At 35.3% G+C, this 18,156-nt stretch overlaps 3 protein-coding genes across 3 annotated transcripts; 1 reads left to right on the top strand and 2 right to left on the bottom strand.

Moving 5' to 3' along the window:
* The first annotated feature begins 32 nt into the window (after window positions 1-32).
* Window positions 33-2,846, top strand: LOC126682428 (uncharacterized). Its single transcript, XM_050378115.2, has 2 exons — window positions 33-171; window positions 653-2,846. The coding sequence occupies exon 2, from the start codon at window positions 712-714 to the stop codon at window positions 2,677-2,679; it is 1,968 nt and encodes a 655-aa protein (XP_050234072.1). The 5' UTR covers window positions 33-171; window positions 653-711; the 3' UTR covers window positions 2,680-2,846.
* A 136-nt stretch (window positions 2,847-2,982) lies between these two features.
* LOC126681060 (uncharacterized) lies at window positions 2,983-8,108 on the bottom strand. Its single transcript, XM_050376435.2, has 9 exons — window positions 7,832-8,108; window positions 7,686-7,732; window positions 6,364-7,596; window positions 5,559-5,647; window positions 4,949-5,051; window positions 4,761-4,865; window positions 4,345-4,468; window positions 3,603-3,779; window positions 2,983-3,362 (listed from the first exon to the last, which is right to left on the bottom strand). The coding sequence occupies exons 1-9, from the start codon at window positions 7,980-7,982 to the stop codon at window positions 3,208-3,210; spliced, it is 2,184 nt and encodes a 727-aa protein (XP_050232392.1). The 5' UTR covers window positions 7,983-8,108; the 3' UTR covers window positions 2,983-3,207.
* Window positions 8,109-9,501: 1,393 nt separating this feature from the next.
* LOC126681057 (probable alpha-mannosidase At5g13980) lies at window positions 9,502-18,156 on the bottom strand. The gene is made up of 29 exons (XM_050376432.1): window positions 17,743-18,156; window positions 17,555-17,638; window positions 16,894-16,982; window positions 16,553-16,727; window positions 16,327-16,446; window positions 16,125-16,211; window positions 15,964-16,035; window positions 15,470-15,583; window positions 15,182-15,282; window positions 15,000-15,093; window positions 14,740-14,907; window positions 14,558-14,647; window positions 14,185-14,250; window positions 14,024-14,080; window positions 13,628-13,847; window positions 13,381-13,520; window positions 13,147-13,221; window positions 12,948-13,007; window positions 12,791-12,862; window positions 12,268-12,315; window positions 11,994-12,113; window positions 11,786-11,851; window positions 11,447-11,559; window positions 11,085-11,169; window positions 10,684-10,794; window positions 10,502-10,597; window positions 10,207-10,254; window positions 10,020-10,088; window positions 9,502-9,933 (listed from the first exon to the last, which is right to left on the bottom strand). The coding sequence occupies exons 1-29, from the start codon at window positions 17,947-17,949 to the stop codon at window positions 9,700-9,702; spliced, it is 3,081 nt and encodes a 1,026-aa protein (XP_050232389.1). The 5' UTR covers window positions 17,950-18,156; the 3' UTR covers window positions 9,502-9,699.

The raw sequence follows: 18,156 nt of genomic DNA, 5'->3' as shown, positions 1-18,156 counted from the left end.
ATTACTTGACACGTGGCAATTTAAGTAAGTAGGCACGTAGACAATAGAATCTCTCAGCTGCGCGGGGAATTTTGTCTGAAACAAAAATCTCAATTGAATGGAGTTTTGATTTTAGCTAGCAATCAAGAACGAGAACAAGAGCATTGTTATTCCCATCGTTGATCAACTACAGTAAGCTCTAAATAAACCAGAAATTTAGTTTCTTTTCGCGGTTTTTTCGATTTACGCATATTTTATCAAACGTGGCACTGCATCTCAGCTTTCCATTTTTTTTTTGGCATAGAAAAGCCTAATTTTTTATTTTTTATTTTTACATTTTAAATGTCTTACGTAATGTCGTTTTGGTCATTTTTTTTATCGACTCTTTAGAATTTCAATTGTTAGTTTTTTAATTACAGAGGGGTGATTCGAACCTACAACCTCTTGATGCACTCTTAGAGATGTCTTAATCATTCAAACTAGCTCATATTGGCTCGTTTTAGTCATTCAAAACGGTTAAAATGGCGTTTTGAAACTTGTTTTGCATTTCAACAGTTACATTTTGCATCATGCCCTAGATTTTGAAACTTGTTTTGTGTATTCTGTTGAACCCTTATAATGTTTCATTTGGAAGCAAGATTTTTTGGACTAATAGTCCCTCCACAAATTGCAGGGTTCTTCGTAGAACTAAGCTAACTTACATGGAGTAAGTGGTGGTTATGCATACCAAAGATGGATATGGATCGCAGTATACACCGGGCTCTTCAAGACGTAGAAATTGCCAAAGAATATATCATAACCAATGATTATGTAGCTGCCAGAAAAATTTTACTCAATGTTCAGTGCTATCATCCGGCTTTTGACGACATTTCGGGGATGATCTCTGTCTGTGATATCTTACACTCGGCTGGCTATGATTTTTTAGGCTGTGACGCTGATTACTACTGGATTCTCCAGGTTTCACCATATGCCACTGATCATGCTATCAATACCCGCTACAAAAGGTTGTATGCACTTCTAGAGCCGATTATGGGAAATTTCCCTTGTTCTGCATCAGCTTTGAGAATTATCCATGATGCATTTTCAGTGCTTTCCAATCCAAACAAGCGTTCGGTATTTGATATGAAGAGAGCTAAGAAGTTGCAAGCTTATGGTTCTGGAAATTTCCAGGAAATTCATGTTGGCTCGACAGAGAAATGCCTCCTGAGGCGGGAAGCTTTCCTAGAATCTAGAAGGTCCCAATGTGATATGCTGAATGACGATTCTGCTAATTTTGAGCCGGAAATTGATGGGTTTAGTACAAAGTTCCCTTGGGATGGGACCTCTACAATCGATAATAAACAAGATAGTCATGAATCTGTTACAAGGATTGAAGATTTTGCAGTTGGGCAACTCTGGGCAATTTATGATAATGAAGGCATGCCTAGAAACTATGCTCAGATTGTTAACGTTAAACTTAAAGTTCATGAATCACCCTGTAGAGTTTATGTCAGCTGGTTGAAACCTATCCGAGACTCTGTGGATGGTAATAAAGGGTTTGAGGCTGGATTATCTACGGTCTGTGGAATATTCAATGTGGATAGAAGTTGCACATCGTTTATTCGACCAAATTTGTTTTCACACAGGCTATCTGCAACTGTAAATGAGAGCGAGCTGGTCGAAATTTATCCCATAAGAGGAGAGGTTTGGGCAATTTACAGCAATCTTGAAACACTAGAAGGCTGCTTCAATCCCAAAGCAAGTAAGGGCTGCGAATTGCTGAATGTGGAGATTCTAACTGGATATTCGCACCAGGTCAGTATGCTTGTGGCAGGTTTGGTAAAAGTAGAGGGAGAGAAAAATGTCTACAAATCTGATAACAGCAGCGAATCATATTTTCAAATTCCTGGAAGAAACTTGTATATGTTTTCACATAGAATTCCAGCTCACACATTTGCAGATGAATCGATGGCTAAGACCACCAGCAGGATGTTTAAGCTCGATCCTTTGGCTGATGCTAACAGTATAATAAACCGTTCCACATCTTTGCGACCTGCTCCTCAGCCGTTATCAGTGACAGAACAAATGCACAAGAAAAGATCATCAAAAGAGTTCTTTTCGGGCCAAATATGGGCTATATATGATGGTCCGAATTCAATGCCTACGCGATATGTCATAGTGAACAATGTGTATTCGGAGAGTGAAATATGTGTTACATTCTTGGAGCCTCACCCCGTATCGGTCAATGAAAGGCACTGGATCAAAGAGAACCTACCATATGGTTGTGGATTGTTTAAAACAGGCAAGATCAAACACAACTTGAAGTTATGTAGGTTCTCACATACGATCAAGTGTAAAGACAATGAGTTATATTACAAGATATATCCAAAAAAAGGTGAGATTTGGGCAAAGTACAAGAACTGGAGGGTTGCTGATTTTAATGAGCATCACTGTCAAATTGTTGAGATAGTTTCAGATTTCTCCGAGGAATGTGGGTTAATAGCAGTGAACTTAGAGAAGGTGGCTAGTTGCTCCACTTTCTTCCACAGGCAGTCTTATGAAGGTTTTGAATTGGTGAGGGAAGTTCCAGTTACAGAAATGCTAAGCTTCTCTCACAGAATACCAGCTTATACAGTTCCGGGAGCCGAGATGCGTAATATCCCCAAAGGTTCTTGGCACCTGGAGCCAGATGCATTGCCTCCTAATTTTAGCCATAACTAAAGCATGCTTGATTTATGTGTATATAGTTTTGCTGGATTAGGGGTGTGCATTATGTTTTAACCAAACCAAATTGAATCAAAACAATTTGAACTGAATTTATCAGTTTGATTCAGTTTTTCAATTTGATTTGGTTTTTGCGCACACATATATATACCATATACTGAATTTAATGATATACACATGTATATTACATATATATATATATATATATATATATATATATATATATATATATATATATATAAGATTTGCTTAGTTTAGCTATAGTGGTCTTTATTGATGCATCCATTTACATTAAAAGAATTAAATTAAAAATTATTATGATATCTTAATAACCTTACAAGTCTCTTGAAAAAAATACATGAGGGTCGAAATGAAATGGTAACACCTAGAGTGTCTGATGCTGTACATTTTGGTAAACTGTTATTTGTTCCCAGTACCGTCTATAAGTAGCTGATATAAATAGTTAAAATACACAGGATAATAGTCTCATAATAGACAGTAACCGAGTAACTTCGAAACTGTGCTTCAGTAACGACGGCCACCTGCTGTCGACAAGAGGACTCGACTTTGTTTCTTTCCTTTCTTTCCGGTCTCACTAATCTTGGGTGCGTTCAAATTTTCTCCTAAATTCACTCTTGATGTTACATTGGCAAATGTATTTGTGCCCGAACTCCTCGTGCCTACATCCATAACAGTAAATACCAAAGAATTAAAAAAATCAGTACTCCTTGTCCCTGTAGAAAATATTCTAGGTAGAATCCTAAAGACCAAAAGGAATAGAAAAAAGATAATTGCTTCTTTCTGCCATATGCAGTTTTTCTTCTATGCGTCCTATTAAGCTGTCAATGCATAAGCATTCAAATCGCAAGCATGGGGAGAAAGACAGCAAAAGCAGGAGAAATGATAGGGTAGAGAAATACCAGATACACTAGTAGAATCATTTGTCACTTGGTTGTTATGCAGCATACTGGTGGGAGAATCAATTCCAGCGGCAAAACCAAGCCTCGTAACATTTGAGAATAGTATCCTTTCCCCAACAAACGGAGGACTTGATGACGTTGGGGGACTAGATGATACTGCAGTCGAACTTCCAAGGACTGGATGCCAAATGTGAAAATAAATAAAACAATATATGGATAAATAAACAAAGGAAGGGCGACAAATCAACCACAAAGCACAAACCCCGACAACAGCAATCTAGCATGACACGCAATGGTCTGTTAATAGATATAACTTATAAGCACACAAAAAAAACTAGCAGTTTGCGGCAATTAGAATTAACATTTCCAGGTCCATAAAAGGGCTCAAAATATAATATATCGCTATGTAAGCAAATAAGGTTAAAAGAGTTGCAAGGTAGATCCTGGTCAGATCAGATCATGATGCAATGTAATTTTCAGTATCAAAGTTGTCAACTAGCTTCATGCATATAACTTTCTATCACTAGCTTAAGTACACCATCTAACCAGAAATCTAAGTGACTAAATAGAGACCCGTACACAAGGTGAGGTTGCGCTATAAACCAGCATTAATAAACATGAAAGCACCCAGGAGCAAAGAGTTCATCTCAGTTTGCAAACCCAGATTAATCCTAAATGCATGTTGCCCTAAATATCTTGCTGTTACAAAAATCAAAGAAGCACATGAACGGAAAAATAATACCTTCAAAGTCATCCATGGAAAATTTAGGGGAATCCTCACAGCGGTGTCCAAAACCGGATGAAATAGACATGGGAACTGAAGCAGCAGCGGCAGCAACTTCTGCCTTAATTTTCTCCTTCCTTTCCTAGAAATATGAATACACATGGTTCTAAAAAGCATGAACACAGTCATGTTACAAAAAGCAAATACACCAACCGCCAAGGACACGTTAAGAATGCAATATCTATAGGCTTAAACAATCATGTACTGCCATCAGTATTCAAGACGAATATAACTGAAGAAGTGATAATGAAGGCCAAAAACTATGTTTCCTAAATAACTACTTGAAATAGTGGGTGCATAAATATTTAAATTCACTCCAAAATATGAAGTTTACTTTACAAAGGCATAACATAACACAGCACGCATATACAAACCTTTTTCGCAAGTTCCTTCCTCTGCTTCTCGCGTTTCTTGATCTCATCCATGAATGGAACCAAGGCATCAAAAGGTACCACCTCACTCATGTCAATTTCACATAGCTGAAAAGTGAACACGTGATTGTCATTCGTTAGAAGAGCAATAAAGTTAGTAAGTGTAAAAATCGACAATGGAAAAAAGATACCTGGAATGTTGTTGTCAAAGAAAAATGACTCAGATAACGATAGCGCCTTCTTATGGCCTCTGACTGAGTCACCACCTCCAACTGCAGAATTTTTCCGCTTATTCTGCAATTAACAATAGGTAATTACAAACAAAACTATGCAAATTATAATAGTTAATCAAATAATAGAAAACTATGCATTTAACAATAGTTGATTGGGTATTATCTGATCAACATTTGCTATCAACTAAAAATTAGAAACAACTTTTTATTATTGGAGGTGACCGTGACTGTCGACAGATCCATTGCACGAGTGTCGCACATATATAGTGCCATTTTTTTAGTAGAGGTCAGAAATTCAACCCCCGGAAGTCCTCATTAAGAGTTCGAGATTGTAAAATAACACAATTATCACAATGCTTTTTTAAGGAAAAAAAAAAAAAAAAAACACTAAACGACTTTGAAAGCAACAAAAATATCGTTGGATCTAGATGAAACCTATCGTTGGATCTAGATGAAACCTTTCTCCTTGAAGTAGTGCTACTTTTTGTTGTACTTCTACATGCCCTATATAGTACTTCTATTCACATCCATGGACTTGACATAAACAAAAAATTAATGATCTTAATACCTGTGTGGAAGCACATCATAGCTCCCATAGTGGTGCAGAAGACTTTTCATGTTCAAAGGGTGAAGAATGAGATGTTGACCATCAACTGCCTGATAGTAAAGCATAAGTGAGAATGGAAACTGCAAAGGTCAAATCCCAAAAAAAATGGGTACAATAACAGAGGCACAGATGATGCTGATTTCCGTATTGGGAACATAAGGAAAAAAGATGAAAGCAAATCATAAGTTTACAGATAGTCTGGTGTGAGTTAACCTAAGGTCTCCATTCCCTATCCTAGTGTATAGTCCACACAAAGTTGCCCAATTAACTGGAAGTAAGGTCATTTCACACTAAATACATGCTTAGAGTAGAACCGCTTCCCCCTTCAATTTTTTTATTTAAAAGATCCAGTGAACGCAGCAAATAGAAATTTCACTAAAGACAGGTGATAGGACAAAGAAATCAGTTTGAACCATTAATTTGCATTACCTTCAAGACCATTGTGCATCTAATTGCAAACAATCACCAAATATATACTATTGTAAAATATAAGCAGCACGCTTTCTGGGCACATCTTCACTGAAATCATGCAACCAATTAAAAATATAAATGCAAAGGAAACAAATGCATCCATGTGATTGAAATTGAATTCATTGCATAAATGCAAAGGAAACAAATGCATCCATATGATTGAAATTGAATTCATTGTATAATCCAAATCACTGTATATTGAACTATCTAATCGAGTGATTTTCCACCATGATAGCTACACGATATGATAGCTAAGTGCCGAATGAAAAAAAAAATGCAATACCCATAACCTAACCTGATAGAAATTGTACGAATCGTTGTCCTTCACATCTCTCGATCCATTCAAATTTTTTTGCAAACTCGGGCTTTCAAAGTTGGAGGATGATAAAGTTGGTCTTTGCTCTTCAACGGACAAAATACCGCCCGTTTTAACATTGCCCAACCTCTTACTTTCATCATTGCTATCAATAGATAGTGTTGAACATCTGGAATAAGCATCTTCATCATTGGCACAACTCAAATTGACAGTCGACAAACGTTCCTGCAATTGTTTGTTGCTACTAGCACATTTGTAATTTCTATCATTATCAGTCGTTCTCTGCTCATTCCAATACCTTTTCCTCTGTTCTAATTTCTCCATCGCATCACAAACATACGGAAGTTTCTCCAGGTCATCCACAAGACCTGAATCTGCTTTGGCTAACCAACTATCCAAATCGGATATTGCATTTCTGACAGAAAGCTCCACATCTGAAGTGAATGTAAACTTCGAGAAGGGATCATGAGGCCTGTCATCGGAGCTCAGCAAAATGTCCATCTCAGGTTTAGTCTTCTGAGATGGAGTAGATGAGTCTTTTTGTCTAGTTAGAAGCCTGAAATCTATCTTATCACCAACATTGAACTGCTTCACATTCTCAATATAGATGGTGTGCAAATCTTTGTGAGATATCATCACAAAACACAAAGGGCATCTTTTAAAACAATCACCTTTATGATCCTCCTTGCCCATTGACAAGTAGCGAAGAATACAGGGAAAACAAAATATATGCCCGCACAAAGTTATCTGCGGGCATAAAGGATACTCCAAACAAATTGGACATTGTACTGGAAATGGTGTGGCATACTTCACACAAACTATATCATCCCACATAAGCATTTTATCAGGATCCATCATTTCAGGTGAATAATTCCCCGTATCTAGCAAAACAAACTTATAATTAGCCTGAAGGAACAAATCTTTGTTATACGGCTTTATCTTCCGCTGCCTTCTTGGAAGAGGAGCAGAAGCTCTTGGCTGAGGCCGAGAAATGGGATCATAATGAAAATTCAATAAGTGATTAGCATTGGTCATCTGCGCCTTTCTTGCAGATGAATGTGCACTGCCTCCATAACCATTACTTTGCTGACCTCGAGGAGAGCTCATGGTTCCCGACATTTTCCCTTTGGACTGAGCATTAGACTGAGAATGTATCTCTCCATTCTGCTGAGGCAAATTTTTCGTTCCATTCAACGCGCCGAAGTCACTCAGCTAAACAAAAATTCAGAAGAATTAAATTAACCAACCACTAAACTTATGCACAAAACTTCTCTAATTGTCAGTAATAACTAATAAACCACCTTTTGGGAAGATCCACCGGAATCTTCTGCAGCTGAAGCCAATACGCCTGTTATATACAATTAAAATCCTGATAATAAGTAATAACACCCACAAAAATATAAAAAAAAATTACTATAAAGCCAGAATTAAAAAGGAAAAAATTAACCTGATTGATCAGAGAATGGGATGGATTGAAATTGGCGGGAAATAGGGGAAGAAATTGAGGAGCTGGTGCCACTGCCATGATTGGGGGAAGAATTAGGGTTTTGAGAGATTGAATTAACTGAATTGGAACCTTGTATGGGCAAGATGGACATGAAATTTTTGAAAAAACTGAGAAAAATTTGTGGGGATTGGGTCAAGCTTCAGTGATCGCTCGCTTTGTGCCGCGATTTTACGCTAATTGCTACCCAAATTAAATATACTGTCTGTTCCCACTGGCATCTGCCGCATCTTCACCGAATATCGGTTGGCACGGTGGTTTTCTTTACGATTTTGCCCCTGGTTTTTTCTAATTTTTCACAACCACACCCTTAATTATGCCATTCTTTCATTATACGCCGTTTTATGTTTGGTTAATTATTTTAAAACCCTTGGCCTTGGAAGCTTGACTTAATTTAGTAATAGGACACTGTATTTGTAATGTGAAACAAGAATAAATTCCTCATTGGGTTTAGGCTTAATTAATTAAAATCACGAATATTAGCGTGTTTTGCAATTTTAATACGGATTTTCAATTTTGATAATGTCAGACACCAACTTCTAACTTTTTGCAATTTGGAATATCGAACATTTTTCCGTAATAAAAATATTGATGTGGATACCATACCACATCAATATTATTTTAACATAAATTTGTTATGAGTATCGAATTATATAGCAAAAAGTAATTCATATATTAAATTGTCAAAATTAAAAATTCATAGTAAAATTGCACATTTTAAAAGCAATTAAGCCTTGTGTTTACACTGTTTAACGGGATTTATGAAAATATAAAATCATAGAAAATAATATAATAAAATGGTCATTTAAAGTTTTTGAGCTTTTACTAATTTTTTATTTTATCAAAGGTAGAATGTAATCACGTTAGTTGTTAGCTTTTGATGTAAATCAGCTAAAACTACTGGCTGAAATTCGGAACTGAGACCTCATTAATGCACTTGAAGGATCTAACCACTTAGAATAGGTCTCGCTGGTTTCAATAATTTTTTTACATTATTCCTAAATTATTTTCAGAACATAACAAAGTAAAACTATTTAATATGATATTTGTATATTATTATACTTTTAGATATGATGAAATATAATAAATGAATTTTATTTTTATATATTAACCATACATATTCAAAAAAAAAATTATTATAAATGAATTAATACCATATTAAAATGAAATTTTCTCATAAAATCATTGAATTAAGTAATAGTTTCATATATAATCATAACACGAATTAAATTTTTGTACAATTTAGTAATTAATATTACTTTATTCACTAATAAATGATGTTGGTTAATTGGTTAAAAATAAAGGTATTGATAAAACAAATCCTAATTTCAACTTTGTAGCAATTTAATGTCATTGTTCAAAATTGTACAAAACAAATCCTACAAAATGCAAAAATGGATAGGTGACGATTTATTTTATAACATTCTGAACAATGAAATTAAATTGTTATAAAGTTAAAACGGTATAATTTGTTTTGCCAATAATCCTTAAAAATAAGTTAGTAATTAACTATTTTTCTTAAGTTTTCAAATAGTCTAAAAATCAAAATCATACTGTTTTTTCTTTTAATATAATCCACTAAAGGCTTTTAAAGTATTAATCCTTCAACACAATGAAAAACAGAACTCAGTAGGCTTTTTATTTCTCAGCTGCATTCCTTTAAAACAGAAAGTACGAAGCTATTACTTATTACATTACATTTACACCCACCCACAAGAACCATGATACATGCTCACAACAAAGAACAGATTGCTATCTCAAAAGCACAATCTATGATGCCGGAACTAGCAAGAATTTCCTTCGGGAGAATTTTACTTGACATCAAATACACGACGGAAATGGGAAGGACGACGGAAATCGATTACAAATGTGCGAATTTCCATTGGGGCAAGTTGTACCACTAGTTTAGCAGGATCCACAGGTCCGCCCCTTGCTACGGATTCTTGTCTTGCGGCAGAACCTTCGACTTTCCAGACAAGTCTCTTCTTTTCCATTTCTTTCCTCTCTTGATTGGCCGACAAGCTCGTTTCCGACAATTTTGTAATCTGAATACAACATGGGAAAAAGTATATTACAAGAGTTATAATAAAGAAATGATGGCAAGAGAATTTCAGGAGAAAGTTGATTGTACCTTCTTGCTAGGGAACAGTTTCTTCAGTTCTACACTTGTCATTACTGAAAGATCCTTGTCCTCACCAACCTGTGAATTAGTTCATGAGGTTGAACAAAAATTGTAAAATAAAAAAATGAGCCGAACAAAAATGTTAATGGACAGTAAAACAAAAAGAAGCCGAGATTTGATAAAGAGAAATCGAAACCTCATATAAATGTGCTAGCCGAAGGAGAACTTTTCCATCTTCAAGCTCCTGTTCATTTCAAGAAAAGGAAATATATTGAGAATATGAAGTGGATGAATAATAAAAAAAAATTAAAAGGTTCCAAGAAAATGTAGACGTAAATAATAGAGCGGGCTATTCGAGTCTGGCCCTAAGCTAGAGCTATGGGAAGAATCACATTTTTTATCCAAGAGTTACCAGATCAAGTATTTAACTGTGCGAATAAATGGGAATAAATACAGTAATTTCTTTCACCAAAATGATCTTCTGAGACTACCTGGAGAGTTAAAACGGCAACATTATCAGGTAAACTGTAGGAGGAATCAATGCCCGAAAAAGTGGTTATATGCGAATTCATCCAGTTATTGCCATCCTGAAAGAAGAGATTACTTTGAGAAACAATTTCAAAAGACTCTGAAACAAACAAATGATTTGTTTCTTGTTTAGCTACTGCTTTACCTCTTCAGCAAAGGCCAGCAAGAGAGGAGAATAAATCTCCTGGCCAAAAGTACGGCGCCACTTGGCACCTTCTCCTAAAGGATCAATTCTGTAATAATATTTTCCTTGAATCTGCAAAAGGAAAAAAAAGTCAAGTGTAATCACTTTAATCATATAGACCAAGTAATGTATGAGGAGTTTATTTTTTTACTGTAAACTTAATAGATCATTGATCCATTGACAGTTCAAATTGAAAAGGACTAAGTATTCGGTTTACAAAATAGAAAGCTTCAAGCTTACTGTCTCGGTTTCAATAATGGACACAATGAGATGAACAAGAAAATACATGGTAAGAAAGGACGGGACCAATCAAACTGTAACTTATGGCAGTTGGGTTTTCCTAGCTAGTGAGATGAGCTTACCGTCAATCCTGCACATTGATCAAGAACACAAACTGTCTCATTCAAATTTTCTGCAACACCCCTAGAATCGTCTAGTAGCAATCTCCTGCAATACAAAAGAAAAAAAGAGATTAATGGGCAAAAAATACGTTCACAGTTTTAGTAAAGCTACAGAAGCTCATAACTGTTAGCTTATACCTTTACTGCATCAATTTACAAAAGTATTGATACATAACATTTTAAACCTGAACTTTTATGAATGTCATAAAACACACTCACTATTAGGGGAAGTTTTAACCTCCAGCATTATGGCAATAATTTCATAGACAGTTTGGAGAGAAGTTAACAAGGAAGCGTTGAATATCGTAAAGGTAATAACGTACCGATGGAGCATCAGCTCTATTTGTCCATCTACTAAGCTGGATCCTCCTAGAGGTCGATCCACCAGAACTGAAAATTCTTTTTCATCGTCTTGAGTGTATATTCCAAGATTAATCTGCACGCACAAAATTGGCATGGAAACTCATGTTAAAAAAAACGCAGCTACTACTTTTGATCCGCACTTTTATGTGATCCCGTTAATGAAAGATACATTATTCATTCCTATCAATTGTAAGCAGAAATTGGGTACAAATTGATTTAAAGTATCACTAATGTATACGTGAATGCAAGCTGTAAATCTATCACACTTGAGCAATGAAATTGATTTCAAATAAACATACAGGATAGTAATTTCCAGCAGCAGGTTGATTTACTTCCAGATCCCAATCTGCTCTATAATCACGAATCTGCAAACAGAAAAATACTTTGGTTTAATTAACTTTAAAATTATAAAATTAACGATCAACAACAAACAGGCATTTTTCCTATGTGAAAAAGAGCTAGCCAATTTTATAAAAATGGCACTTTCTTAAAGTATATTCAACTTACTCTTTTGATAAAATCGCGGCCACTAGAATCTGTGTAGAATGTTCTTTTGGTATCCAAAGTAGTTGTAATTTGTGTTGCAATTTCTTTGCCAATTCCATCATCAATGGGAATAGGCCCAACCTGTTATTCAAGTTACATAAATCCACTATGTGAGATGTGCACCAATAAAGATATGGCAAAAACTGAAAATTTCCGAACCAAAAACGAGAACTCTATCCTTAATTGCTGAAAATAAAATATAATAAAAAGTTAAGCAGTCATCTGGTGAGCTTACAATAAATTCAACTTCAACATGCTCTTTTCCCTTGTATAATCTGGTGATCTGCATGAACGTACAAAGCATAGTAAACTGGTAATAAACAGTAGCAAAAAAACTGAAATTTTTATGAGGAAATCTACACATCTACAACCAAAGAACTTCACTCTGCAAAATCTCAAAAAAGCTTCCAGTGTAGACAGACTATTTGAAATTAAATGACCTAATATTTCCCAATCATGATTTGTATATAATCGGCTCCAGTTGGAGTTTGAACTCGCTCAAATTACAGCTGTAACAATTCATTACAAACAACACTTTTCCACTTTTTAGCCTCATAAATTCAAAATACTTTTTTCAAAACAAATGAAGCTTATTATTTTGGGCTAATTGTTGAACATTACTCTTAGATATGAGCATTGACTAAAGAGTGAGTTTGTTATTGATTTGAGTATATACTAAGTTTCTTAGCAAGTACAACAAGATAATTTCCTAAATTTTGCTAGAAAAGGAAAAAAAACTTATATTATAGGACTAGTACCTGATGAATCCATTGATTGATTTGTTGATGCACTTCATCTACTATAGGTCCACGCATAACTGTCGAAGGAAGCTAAAATTTTGGATAGAAAAATTCTAATCAGCAATCAGTATGACTGTCTATTCATGTAAGATTTGATCAAGAAGGCATTGCAAACCTGTTTTTGAGGCTTAATGGGAAATGTCCCGTTTGGACGGAAAATATATGCTCCAGCATTCTAAAGGGGACAAAAAGGAAGAAAAGACAACAATATGAGATATGCACATAGAAAGGGATAATGATGCTAAACCTCAGTCAAAAACTTTCTGAATGAGAACATAGAAAATGTACCATGAATTTATTTTCAGTATGAATACCTGTGGATCTTTAGCATTTCCAGTTCCATTATATGCAGAATAAAAACTGAATGATTGCTCAACTGATTCCTCAACCTTCACAAGTTAGAAAAACATGTGTTATTTATTTACACCAAACAATTTTATTACAATAGATTAAAACACAGGACACGATTACACAAAAGAGCAATGAGGACAATCTTAGGAATAGTTCCAGAAACTACGGATTAAGAAGAGTAATCCAGTAATACTTACTGAGCTTCTGCTATTAATATAAGTAGTTTGTTTGGTTTTATCTGCAGAAAATGCAAGCTTCAAATGTCCTTGACCAACTTCTACAGTAGATTGCATGTTTCTTTGAAATGTGTGTATGGCTGATTTGATTGCTGAAGCATCTATGATTAAGGGAGAAACCATGAAAATGAAAATAACGTCAATTCAATATGATTGCCAAAATTAATAAAATTCGTTATAATAAAATAGGATAAGTAGATTAACTAACCTGTGCTTTTGGCACCAGTAACGGTGTAAGTGCTGAAACCAAAAGGTGGAACAGAGACCGCAAATGCAAGATGATACTTTGGTGTATCAGTTGGCGGTCTACCCAAGTATGCATGAACATAGAAACTCCTTAGAGATACATAAGCATCTGATAGAGGAAGAAGTTGTGACTCTATTTCTTTTCCCGCAGAATCATGCACAATGACAGTGTCACTGGTAACCTGCAGAAAATCAGATCCCGTAAGGTGTTGGATGAACCACAAGCCATCTGCTTATATTTAACAAAATTATATGATGTCAATGGAAAAAGTGTTATGCGTCCTCAATTGAAACCCAATTATAGATATCAATCAAAGTTCAAGACACTAAACAGAATGGCTAGAACTGAAGTACCCACAGGAATTCGAATAATATCATCTCTCCGCCATCCTAGCGAATTGTAGACCACAACAATCTGCATATAGTTAGATACATATTAAATCATCCAAACATAAAATAAGAAATAATATTTTAGTTCAATGTAGAGGAGCATTTCTTGGGATGATGTTTGATGCTTACCAACTTTTTACCTTGAGAGTGATTCATTTCTGATGCAGGACAATAACTTATATTCAGAAGTGGGCACTGGAGAGATGTGAAAATCCAGATTAGCTTTATAATACATCAAACTTCAAAGAGAAATGACACTGCGGATTATTCATTACGCTAAGATCAATATAGAGACTATTTGGAACTCTTTGATTGTTGTAAAAACATAAGGATACCAGAATTATTCTAGCAGTTGTGTCCATACTCCATAGACACCAATTCTTCTTTTTTTAATCAAAAAACTAGGATTGATTATGATAAAAGAAACAGAGTTATTATTTCTCAGCAAAACAGATCCATGAAAGTATTGGTCTATCTAGATTAAATGCTTATAATTGTTTGCCTGTTGAAATTTTGTGGTTGGACTATCACATCCATTATGTGATGTAGACTCAGCTAAGCAAGCAAGTGAAGATGCAAACACTTTTTCCGCCTGCACAAGATGATAACTCAGTGATTAACATTTAAATAAATAAAGAAATACAAGCTTAGAAAACGAGTGTGGTGGTTAAACCAAATACTCGCCTCTGTGTATCCTATCGACAGTCGTTTGGCATAATCGTTAGCCACATGTTGCTTTTCTGTACCAGTAACTGCATCATGATGCTGTGCAATTGCCATAGCATCTGCCAATGAGTCGGTATTTGGCCCTGTATTACTTCTCCCTTTGAAAAATTCTAGTTGCCTTACCGCCTGAATTGAATAAGAAACATCAGATAATGAGAGAAAAATTGTTGCCAGATCATTATGCAATAGTTCTTGAAACAAATTAAAACAAACGATACCAAGTAGTAGCCGCTCATCATCCTAACATAGTGTTTCAAGGCTGGCCTACTTGTAAAGTATCCTGTCCAGTAAGCATTTGCACGATCTGCATAACTGGAGTATAAATGCTTCAAACTCTCAGAGTTGTTCAAAGTAAGGAAAGAGTCGAACAGATTACAGTATCATCAGATGTCCTACTCACGGGAAAAAGTCATCAGTCTTTGCTGGCCAGGACACATTTGTGGCGTGCTTTGCATCAGTGTATATGGATGGGGTAGAATAGAGAGCATTAACACGCCCATCCTGGAAAGTATGGAACAGATTAAAGTCTATTCATAAGTAATAGAGTTTAGACATTACAAATGTAAAATCATAATGGGCTGCAAAATTACAATTTAAATTTTATATAAGAAAAATCACAAGACTTTAAATAATTACAAAGACTTAAATCTGCAAAAATTCAACCAAGAAGTTATAATGGAACACGTACCATGTTAACATAATGGATCAGCTTGTCCATTTGTCTAAACCATGTTTCTGCATACTGGTACTTAAAATCTGTTCCCATGGTCCACATTATATGATTTGTTCTAGTTATATTAGCCTGAAAATGAATTCATTAATGTTACGGTGTTACCTCTTAATATAGAAGACTAAAATTTCTCACATTGCTTGTTTGGAGAAAATCTTAAGCAAAGATTGATACAATTTGCGCGTATACGGTCTTCAGTAGAAATGGACACATATGGATAGAAAATGATGGATAATTTATAGGTAAGCTAAACCAGTGTGAGAACCCTAGGTAATGAACTTACAAAGACAGTAAGTGGAAGAACTTCAGCCAGAATGGATTAAGCAACGAACCAACAAGGAATAGAGTAGTACAGATCGTTATTTCTTAACAATCAACACAAATACATACCATAAAATATGGAGAGAACTATTCAGTATCCAGCTGAAAGGCACCCAATATGACAAGCTTACCTGTGATAGTGCAGCAGCCACAAAGTCATTGACTCGTTCTTGGACATTGTAATCAAACAAATCAAAGTCATCCTTCAGGGAAAAGAAAAAAAGAAAATGTTAGCCTAACAGACTAGTGAATATTCAAGATACTCAAAAATCAACAATTTCTAGTGATTTACTTGAACAGGAGGGCCTGGATCATTGACTTCAAAGTAAAAGCCACCAGGTGGAGGCTCATAGTTCTCTGGGAATGCACCAGCAAATATCTAAAACAGTAAAAGAGAAGCTCAGACTGACATGAAAGAATTGTCACAGAAAAACGAACTTAGTATATTTATAAATTTAGTTAAATGTTAAGACAATCTGTTATATTATAATAACCTGTGCAGATGAACCAAGGCTCTTAGAACCTTGCCAAACAACTTCAAGACTCTTTTCGTTTTTACGCTTAGCCCTATCTTGGTAATCTATTCGCCCAAAGTAAAACGAGTCAAATCCAACCTGAACCACAATAATTAGATGAATTTGCAGTGAAGTTTGATAAAAGAGAACAAAAGAAAACTTAGACACTCCACGTGTGATTGAAGTTAAAGATGGAAGAAGGTACTTCAGCTCCCAACAAGTAAGCCTGCACTGCAGAATGTCCAAAAGGGTCTATTTGCCAACCAATCCTTGGAGTCACCCCAAATTCTTTTTTGATAAATCGATGCCCTAAAGTTGTCTGGTCAATCATGTCTATATAATGCACCACTGCCTCATCATGCATGCACATGCCCCCATTTCTGCATCAAGCAGAGAGAGAAACCAACAGTTTACTATCCTGAGAAATCATTAATTTTTTGTTTAAATATCCCAAATAACATTTTTAATGAACAGCAACTGCTAATCAACAACTGATATCCAAAAGCTATTCACTGTATAGGTCTGTGCCAGGGACGTGGTGTTTACATAAATTCTAGTTGACCCGAGCTCACAAGTTGCTTGACCACTTGCTGCATAGCCTCTCTCTGATTTCTCCACCATCGTTGGAAAAATGCCTACATAATAGAAGAAGAACTAAAGTCATAATGAACATATGAGAAGAAAATTTATAGATTATAATAGCTCAACAAGATTATAATGGCACTTCAAGAGAATGCCAGCACCAAAACTGCAAACGGCTACGCTTTGACGTTTTTGCAAAGCAATGAAAATATAGGGTTCAATTAAACATTTCACGCAATTCCAACATGTAGATGGTGATTACAGCACAAACAACTATTTATCATTTGCTGTTCTAGGCAATGTCAAGATAAGGTTGGGAACTTTAAAGATAATTTATCATTTTCAATATTTATCATTTGTTGATAGGCAGCACAGACACTTTATTCAATCAACGTTTCCCATTTCAAAAACGTGTCGGAAACTTGCCGTTCGGATACGAAACTTCAATTCTTAGCATAGGAAACTTTAAAATAACCGTTTCACAATGTACGTGTCCAAGTGTCCCGTTTCCTGTGTCCGTGTTTTGCGAATATGGTCTTGACAGAGTGCCCAGATTTGCTTCTACTTTTTTACCCTTGCTTAACACTATCAACTAGAAAGTTAAATTGTTAGAAAAGGGACTTACCTGTTCAACATAAATGAATTTTCGATTCTTATCAGCCAACAGAGCAGGAATAAGAGAATCCAGTACATTTTGAACACAGGCAACCTACAAAATCATTAATAAAAAAAAATCAAATACACTCTTCATTACGATTCATCAAGAACAGCATAAAAAAATATTAGCCAACACAAATTAAAACACAGGATTACTTGGATAGAATTGTTAGAGCCAACATAGTACTGGTCAACGGTCTTCAACCAACCAACATCATCATGAGTATGAGCAACCAAGTGAACATTAAGTTTGTCAGGAACTACACCTTGTGAAGTGTTATAAACCATGAACTTAGATTCTACCCATGAAACTCCAATTATACCCAAGTATAGAAACGCAAGGAACAACACTTTGGTCTGCATTATGGAGCTTTTAAGCAAGACCCAGTTGAAGAAACAGCAGTTCAGTGGATCACAGAGATCATGGTCGTCTTTTTGGTGGTGATGAAGTGGAGAAAATGACAAAGAACGGAGTTTAATTAGGTTTGCAAAAGAGTGCTAAGACTAAAAATTTAGTAGGAAAGAAATGAACTTTTTGTTAACTTTCTTGATCAAATGTTTATCCAGTGG

The sequence above is a fragment of the Mercurialis annua genome, linkage group LG5, assembly GCF_937616625.2.
Source record: "Mercurialis annua linkage group LG5, ddMerAnnu1.2, whole genome shotgun sequence".
NCBI classification, from domain to species: Eukaryota; Viridiplantae; Streptophyta; class Magnoliopsida; order Malpighiales; family Euphorbiaceae; genus Mercurialis; species Mercurialis annua.
Note: the sequence above shows the minus strand (reverse complement) of the source record. Positions and strands in the feature narration are given on the sequence as shown.